Genomic DNA, 9651 nt, shown 5'->3' with positions numbered 1-9651 from the left:
ATGGTGTCAGATCATGACTTTCAACTTGTTATATTACTAAAAAAGAATTGTATATATAATACTTTATATAATGTTAAAATATATATTTTAAGTTTAATTTAATTTTATAAAACAAGTATGTAAGTTGAAATATGTATAATTTATACTAACTTATATGCTATAAGTAGATTTAACGTGAGACTTCAAACATTTTACATTTTTAAAATTTCTTACATACACATATTTTTATTTCAAATTGATTTTTAATAATTTAATTATTTGGCTTTCTAAATTTTTCTTATTTTAAAATTATATATATGGAGTTATTTATTTACATAATTTGAAATATTTGGTAATATTTTATATTTTAAACTTTTATTTGAATAATTATTTTTAAATTTTTTTCAATTTTTGTGCAAACAATTTAGGATTTTTTAATAATTTGATTAATAAATTAAAACAAAAAATTATATTTGTTTACTATTTAACGTTTTCTGTTTTCTTAACTCTCTATATAGATATTTTTTAAAATTTTTAATAATTTTATTATTGAATTTTATACATGATTTTTATTTTGTCATTGTTATTTATATATACATATATATATATATATATTATATTTTAAAACATGGTAATATTTTAATATTTAAATTATAATTTATTAATAAATAAATTCACAATATAAAAAATTGAAGTTGTAAAAATTTGAAAATATCTTTAATCAAATTATTCAAAAAATAAATAATTTAAGATATAGAAGAGTACCAAAAACTTATTAAAATAAATATCTTAAAATTTAAAAATATATGATTATACGAAAATGTACAAAGTTTTAAATTTTTTTAAAATCAATTAATCAAATTATGAAAAACTAATTTAGATATATAAATCTTTTAAAAACCGTAAAAAAAATGTTAATTCGCATGCATTACTTCCAACTATAAAAGAAAACAACGGAAACAGAAAAAGAAAATAAAGAAATTATTTATAATGATATAAAAAGTTTAAAATCATAATTTGAAAGTACAATTTCATTTTCTAATTGTATAAAGTTGTGTTTAAAAGATACTATTAGTTTATAGTGTCTTTTGTAAACACAATTTATCTATTTTCTTATATTTTCAAAAATCCATCTTTAAAAAATCGCCCAGTTTAGTAAATGATACTGGGTGGTATTACCCATTATTTAAACTTCACAGATATATGGGATATATATCTCTGAACCAGTGTTACCATAACCGACTTTCAACGCATTATGGATAAAATTAAAAAACGGCTGACAATTAGAATAATAGTTTGTTAAATAAAACTCCAATGCTATATTTAATCAAATTTATTCTTTCAAATTCTCTTTTCCCAAAGTAGTTTGTGATCGTAGTGACTGGTAGTTCATCCATGACTCGGTCTTCTACAGTTACTATATAAAAATATATATATTTTTTATATATTTATATAAATAATTACTAGCATTGAATGCTATACTAATGTGTCAGGTATAATAAGTTTATATATGTATATAAAAGAATATTCATCCACAACATTAAAGATTGTATTGATGTTTATCATCTATATATTTAGTATGATGAGAACCGCGTGCTTTCACCATTTATTTATAATTACCTAGATACAACATAGATTAAAACAACTAGTTTAAATATAAATTATAAATACGGGTTTGTTATATTTATTATCTACAATTCTGATTACTTTAATCATAATAATGTTTCAACATGAGATTTATTATATATATATAAAGTAAGTATGCACTTTGTAATTTTTTACAGATTCTTTAATATATTGTTTATTGTAGCATAAAAAGATAAAAGATGAAACATAAATATAAAGAATATCCTGAAACTAAAACTTGAGAAAGTAACGAGATGGGTACGATAATAATCCATGCATAGTCATACACAAGTATTAACACATAATATGCCCCAAGTATATGGAGTAATTTTTCATCATGAACTTGTGTTCAATGCATTGTCTGTGATGTAATTAGTAACATTTATGAACATGATTAATTAAATAAAAATGAAGATGAGTATGAGTATGATAATATATTATAATTATGAATTTAAAAATAATAAAAAAATGAAAAAAAGTGAAAAAATGGATGTTAGGGGTAATTGGAGGAGGATGGAAAGCGAAGGATGAAGTTGACAGGAAGCGGCAAATGGGTAACTATCAGATCATATCCAAATGGAAATCTTGTGAAAGTGTGAGGAAAGTAAGAATAATAAATTGAGAAAAGGGAGGGAATAAAAACCAAATCTAAAAGTAAAACCCTAAATTAATACTATCAGCCCAAAGCCCGCTTCGGGTGTTCCCTCTCTACCCCTCTTATTCTCTTCCTTATATATATATTCTTCTCCCCTTTCGTTTTCTTTCTTCGTCTTCTTCTCCTTCTTCTTCTCCTTCCTGCACTCCCACGCATCTTCTTCGCCAATCACCGTCTTCTTTTTCGATCAAATCAAATCCCTGTTTCCCCCACGCATTCGCTCCCACCACCGCTCTGCGATCCGCATTTTGCTTTTCTATTCTCTTCTCCGTTCACCAGTCATGGATTCTCGGGAACCGCACCACCAACCACAATTGCCAAACATGATGATGGGACCCACCTCCTACCCTTCCATGTTGGCCCCCGCCACCGCCCGATTTCCTTTCATCAGCAACAACCACATCCCCCACCACAACCCTCCTCCCCCACCACCACCTCCTCCCGAGCCTCTCAACGACAACCACCACGAGGCTGCGCTGAAGCAGTGCGCGCTCGGAATGGGTTCCTCGGAGTCCTCGAAGAAGAAAAGGGGCCGGCCCAGGAAATATTCCTCCGACGGGGGCAACATTGCCCTGGGCCTGGTTCCTAATCATCCCGCCGCTTCCTCCGCCGAATCTCCCGCCAAGAAACACCGCGGACGTCCCCCTGGTTCCGGCAAAAAACAAATGGACGCACTTGGTATCTATCTCTCTATCTTCTTCGCTTTTCTCGCTACCTTTGCTTTTTACGTGGTTTGATCCTGTCTTGTTTTTTTCTCAGGAATCACTGGAACTGGCTTTACTCCGCATGTAATATCAGCTGAAGCTGGCGAGGTAGAACTACGATCCCTCGTTCACTCATCACAATCATAATGTTTGGTTTTGTTGTAAATTATTCTCGCTGTTGTATATTTGTTTATTTGTTTAATGTCTTTTGTTTTGTAGGACATTGCTGCAAAGATTATGGCTTTCTGTGAACAAGGGCCACGGACAGTTTGCATCCTCTCCGCCGTCGGTCCTATTCGGAATGTAACCATTCGACAACCGCCTTCCGCCTCTTCTCTGGCTTGTCCTGACGTATCCTATGAGGTAATCTTCTTAACATCCTTTAAACAACCCTCCTCAACTGTCAAGGTTTTAAATTATGTTGATTTTGGAAGTTCTGACCAATGAGGCCATAATTATTGTTGTGGTGGTGCAGTTTCAGTGAGCCCCAAAACCATGTCAACCTTTTTTGTTATTCTATATTGATTGGCAATGATCTGAAGTACTATATATGTAAATGTCTGTTTGGTGTGCTTGTGTGCATGTTAACCGTAGAATTTGAAGAAACACCCTCACCTATTATCTTCCTGTCCATGTGCTTAATTACATTTTTTAATTTTTGAAGACAGAGTTTATTTAGGTTTTAAACATAAAATCTATCAGAAACATTCACCCGGGGTTTCTTTTTATTTCTCGTATCTCTAATTTAATTTCATGTGATATTTTTTGGGATAGAACAATTTTGAATCTGTCAGTTGAACTACTACGGTTTAAGAATTGTTATGGAAAGAAATATCAACCGAATTGTTCTTACTCAGTTAAGTTCACTTAAATTCTTCCACACAATTCTGATTCAACTGCGTGAATGAACAGATGTAAAGTTATAAATTACACAATTGGAATCTATCTGATTTGTGAAACGAGTAAATTCTGCAATGTTTCCTTTTCGTTTTAAAATACTTCATTTGTTCAGAAAAAATGTTCCATGGAAATTATATTTCTATTGTTTTGGGTGGTACTCAATGGTTTAATAGCATGCTATGGCTCTCTGGGGGTTCTGCTTTTAATGTTGAATCTGTTAACCAAATGATTCATCTGCTGTATTGTTGACTTATATCTGTATTGAATGCATTGTAAAGACAGAAGTTTAATAAGCAAGACAAATGAGTTACATTTTATCTGTATGCATCGTGTAGAATAATATAATCTTATAGGCATTGAAAGTACATGAAATATATAGCTATTTATGCCGTCTGATTACTAGAAGCTGCAATCATGGAAATCAGCTGGGAATTTTCGATGTGGAGTTTGGTGCTAGTAAATATAGGTTTTATCTAGTCTAATATGTATTGTCAAGGTAACAGTTGAAATTGGATTAATTTGGGGATGGTGAAGATGGGTTAAGTACATTTCTAGAGTCAGGTCTTCAGTCTTGATCTGTTGGTTATAAGAATTAGTATTTATTTATATTTAGATGTTCCATAAGTTATTGTAGGTGTTATTGATCTTCCTCAAACCAATTTCTTCTTTGAGACGCAGAAACTGAGCTGACATTTTGCATTAGCTTACAAACTTTAAGCTAAGAAAGCTTTGACGCATCATATCTTTAATTGATTGAACATTTACGTAAAACTGTGTAACATAATTACCATGTTAAAAATGGCAATGTGAATAATTTATCAGCTCAGTTTATATAACTTATATTAACTATGTACAAAAGTTTTCAGACTGCTTGTCTTTCCTATGAAATGAAAAGAATGTTTAGAGCTATCTTTTTGTATTTTATAATTTTAATACAGTATTTTTTCTGATTTGATATGCAACATTACTTTTTCCCTTTTTTATTTGGACCACACCCTTAGTAAAATATCTCTTTAATTATCTTGATGTTATCCAAAACATGAATATATGAAGTTGTTGCATGTGATGTAATAATCTTGTGCACTAATTTATTAGCTAAATGTGTTCCTATAGAATCCAGGGTTTCCCTTTTTGTGAAGGGTGTATCTTATTACTAGTCCTAGTTGTACCTTCTCCAAATACAATGTTCAAATTTGTGATTTATGTGTTAATGCCGTCTGTTAAACCTACAGTTTCTTTTATCTGCTTTTATTTGAGGCTTCTTCCCATCTTCCATGCACTGTCCCTATTAGTAAAGGTATACTATGTAGTGATTTAATTTAGTAATGGGGTTCAAACAGGTAATGTTTTTATTTTTCTGGGAATGAACCAAATTTATCTGCATCTTTAGTTCTCCTTAATTTTACATAATTTCATTGTCACAATGTCATTATTTTTACACGGTCGGTTGTGTCATTATGTTTACTCTGATATTAGACGTTTGTAATTAAAGTTTAATTCACATGTCTTTTACATTACAGGGTGAATTTGAGATCATATCCCTTTCCGGATTTACTGAACAATCTGAAAATAACAATGGTCATAACGGAATGCGTTCCTTAAATGTGAGTTTAGCAGGTCCTGATGGACGAGTATTGGGTGGCGAAGTTTCTGGAGCTCTTACTGCAGCTTCGGCAGTGCAGGTATCTCTCTCAAAGGGTGGAAAATATGTTGGAATTTTTCTTCTGCTTTTATAAAAAACGTTGTGTATATAAGTTAATGGCTATTGGATTTTTTTTCTGCAAAAGGGTTGATCTAACTTCGATGCATGTCAACAACAGGTCGTTGTGGGTAGCTTTATTGCAGATGGAAAAAAGTCTAGCTCAAATAACGTAAAATCTGGACGTTCTACGACGCCATCATCGCAATTGTTAACTTTTGGTGCTCCTACGACTCCAACCACTCCTACTTCTCAGGGGCCTTCAACCGAGTCATCTGAGGATAATGAAAATAATAATTTTATTAAGGGCCCGGGAGGCCTGGGAGGCCCGGGACTCTCTAACAATGCTAGTCAGCCTATTCATCATAATCTGCAGATGTACCATCATCTATGGGCTGGCCATACTCAGCAGTGATGATGCTTTTTAGTTTCAACACTGCAGAAGCAGGGCATTGGCATAATGATTCTTCCTGGTAGTGGCTAGAGGTCAAATTCCAAAATCTAACATGCATTATTGGTTTTGGGACTGGTTTTAGGAGAGTCTATCTTAAGGTCTAAATCTATTTATCTTCATTTTTATGTTCACTAGGAATTTTATCATATTTGAAAATGTTAGCAATGATAGCTTTTAATTATTTGAGCTTGTTACAGGGTTGGATCTGTGCGTTCACTAGATATACTATATGCGGGCTGTTTTTCTTGCACCCCTATAATTTTAAAAAAGACCAGTGTCCTTCTCTTTTGCGTGTTAGTTTTTGAATTAGACCTTTTTGGAAGGGTTAAATCAACCTTTGGGATGGGATGGGATGATCTGGAGAGAAAAATTGTGGTCTGTATAATACAATTTATAATTGTAAGATCGACAACTCTATGTTAGACTTTTGGGAAAAAGTGCATTTTTGTCGTAGATTTTGGATGGAGATGATCTGGATTTTTTTTATTTCGAAAGACTTCATCTGATTTTTTTTTTTCTTGTTTGAAACAGTTGGTCTGGATTTTTAAATAGTGTTCTGGAAGAGTTTGTGTGTTTTGTTGTATGTTTTACTAATTGAATGACTACGTCTCGTGTGTTGATGCTGTCTATGAATATGATTGCATCACTGCATCTCAAACTATTCTGCATGAACTCTTTAGGAATAAAAATAAATTCTGGATGAAGTATTATAAATTGAAAAGAAAAATTGGGATAATTATTCAAAACTTATGACATTGGTACCCTTCATTGGAGTAATTTTATAGTTCTTTAAATTATGGGGGTGCCACTAAGACTTAGGAAGATGGAAGAAGAAAGAGAGAGCCTGGTATGAGTTCTGCCCTCTTTATCCGAGAAGCTCTTTCCTTTTTATTTTTTAATTATTGTCTTTTTTCTAATAAGTACCTCCATCGTGATTGCTTTCGTTATAACTAATACTGAGAGATTGTGTACCTTTATAGGAAATAAATTTACTTATATGTGGATCAATAGTTTATGAAGACTCCAATATTTTCATTTTGTTTGAACCATTATTAGACAAATTGTGACATGAGACAAACTCATAATAAGTCAAACTATGTGAATGTTGACACCCAATAGCGTATAATACAAGTCCTACCAACGAAGAAACAACTAACTTTAATTTTTGCCATATATATAAATAGATGATAATTGAATTAATTATAAATATTATGGTTAGAATCCCTTGAAAATTTTTTGGGTAAAACAAACACTATTTATCATCTTATATCATTTGAGATATGAGTATTATATAGTTTTACAAATATAAATAAAGTTAGTTATATAATGTTTAATATAACCAATCTAATAATAATGTTCTCATAATAAAGAGGAGAAATTAAAGTTTAACTTTAATTTTTAATAATCATTTAAGTTAAGAATGTTTGGTATGACAAAATTCAATCATCATCTATATCTTATTAATAATTAATAATGAGAGATACAATTATATAGGAGATACTATTTCAAACTTAAACTTTTAGAATCATTATTTATTGAAAACTAACTTCTCCGAAAACAAAATAATAATTTAACTTTTTTTTATATGTTTATGAAGTTTATTCACCCACCACTTAAAATTGCATGTGAGATTCCGATAAAAATGTAGTCAAATTAATTTTGTTATTAACAAAATATTAGATAATAAGATATTTAAATTTTGTTATCGTATATAATCTATAAGTTGAGAGATAAATAATAAAATATTTACGGTTACATTTTTTTTTTGAAGGATGATGATGATTCTATTATACAGATAATATGTCACGTTATGGAATAATCGTATCTTCTAAGAATACATCAAGGATTGATAATATAGAAAACAAAGAGAAAATATTAATAAATAGGCATCTCTTTGTAGAGAAGGAATATATAAAATAGATAAATAACCTATGTAGAATAGTAAATACTTATTATGTTTTATTTTTAATATAATAAAAAAGAACTTAGTATCTATGTGTGTTTATTAAAAAAAAATTAACATTAATATGTAATTAATTTTAAAAGAGTTACGGAGAATTTTAAATTTGTAAATTAAAAAGTAAAAGGTAAATTTTCTCTCTAGATTAATTTTTCTAATAAATAAGCATGACAAAAAAATTATTAAACATCAAACATATTCAATTTTATCGTTGAGAAATTAAAACAGAAGTAATCAAACTAAAATTCTGTACTAAAGTTGTATGTTTTTTCTTAATATACTATAAAGGAAATATATAAATAATGAAACTACTATTTAGCCCAAAAAATTACTCTAATAAGCTAATATAAAAAACTAATAAAAAACACACCAAGAGATTAAAAAAAAAAGTTAAAACACAATTCTCCATTTTTAATTTTAATAATCATGGATTATCATTTTAGTAAAACTCATAACAAGCATTTTAGTTTAAGAATCCCAAAAGAAGGTATTCAATAATTTAAAATTCTTAAAACTATTATTTTATTTTTGTTTTAATAAAAGTAAAAGTAAAGAGAGCATTATTCCAATGTAAACGGGTCAAAATTCAAACAAAACATACCCATTGAGCAGGCATTTGTGCACGTTAATACGCGGAATTTGACATTTCCAAATTTTTAGCACCGACAACCTAAATGTAACTGCACTCTAAAACGCGTTTACCTAATTTCATAACTGTTCCAACTAAAATCACTTCAAATATTCGTGTTCATCCATTAGTTAATAACTAGAACACTATCATGTAACAAAAAAAGCACATTATGTTTTGTAACTTCAAATCTAGTATAGTATGGTAATATTAATATTACTCATACCTTTAACCATAACACCATTGATTAGCCTACCCTGCATTTTTGTTTCGGTTCTAAATACATAACTTGTCAATTAATTGTTACAATAAATGTGTCTAATAATCACTTAATTATTCTGTGCGCAGAGAATTAGATTTATTCATACATCAGTGAGACTAATTACGTTATGATTAAGAGTTGTGTGAGATTATATGATAAAGAGCTCCAATTAACTTTTTATTACTTTGGATTAAATAATAGTAAAAGAAAATGAATATTATTTCTCATAAATAACACACGTCACAGTGCAAAAGAAAAGCCGCCTACTACCGATGCTAACATCTCACTTCAGATGTTTAATCCAATGTCATGTCTTGTTCACCAAAGTCGGCAATCCAAACTTCACCCACGCGTCAAGAAAATTTGATTTATTCAAATACTAGTAAATTTTAAATAAATTAATAAAGATATTAACATATTTTATTTTTAATATGAGTAAAATACTTTTTTTTTTGTTTTCATTATATTAAAAGTAAAATAGGTCTTATAAGCGGAAGTGAAATTCTTAGTAAAATTAAATTAAATGTTAACGCGCCCACGCGCTTGCTGACGAGCCTAGGGTAGCCGTGTCCTCTTGCAGTCCAAGGGATCCTTTCTCCAACGGCTATTTCCCATTTGCAGAAGTCATCACCCAAAGTATACATCCAAAGTAACCCTTTCTTTTCTCTCTGGTCACCTAAATATTAATTTAATAATAGTTATTAAAATCCCAAACCTATTATTTAATATATAACGTGATGTAATTATTATTATTATTAATATATTTATTATATAAACTCGTTGG

The 9651-nt window shown here is 29.9% G+C and overlaps 1 protein-coding gene across 1 annotated transcript; it reads left to right on the top strand.

The window, feature by feature from the left end:
• The first annotated feature begins 2315 nt into the window (after positions 1-2315).
• Positions 2316-6508, top strand: LOC114166607 (AT-hook motif nuclear-localized protein 8-like). Its single transcript, XM_028051361.1, has 5 exons — positions 2316-2938; positions 3020-3072; positions 3184-3327; positions 5385-5546; positions 5685-6508. The coding sequence occupies exons 1-5, from the start codon at positions 2542-2544 to the stop codon at positions 5976-5978; spliced, it is 1050 nt and encodes a 349-aa protein (XP_027907162.1). The 5' UTR covers positions 2316-2541; the 3' UTR covers positions 5979-6508.
• The last annotated feature ends 3143 nt before the right edge of the window (positions 6509-9651 follow it).

Source organism: Vigna unguiculata, chromosome 2, assembly GCF_004118075.2.
Source record: "Vigna unguiculata cultivar IT97K-499-35 chromosome 2, ASM411807v1, whole genome shotgun sequence".
In the NCBI taxonomy this organism is placed as follows: Eukaryota; Viridiplantae; Streptophyta; class Magnoliopsida; order Fabales; family Fabaceae; genus Vigna; species Vigna unguiculata.
The sequence above is the reverse complement of the archived record's forward strand: the minus strand, read 5'-3'. Positions and strand labels throughout refer to the sequence as shown.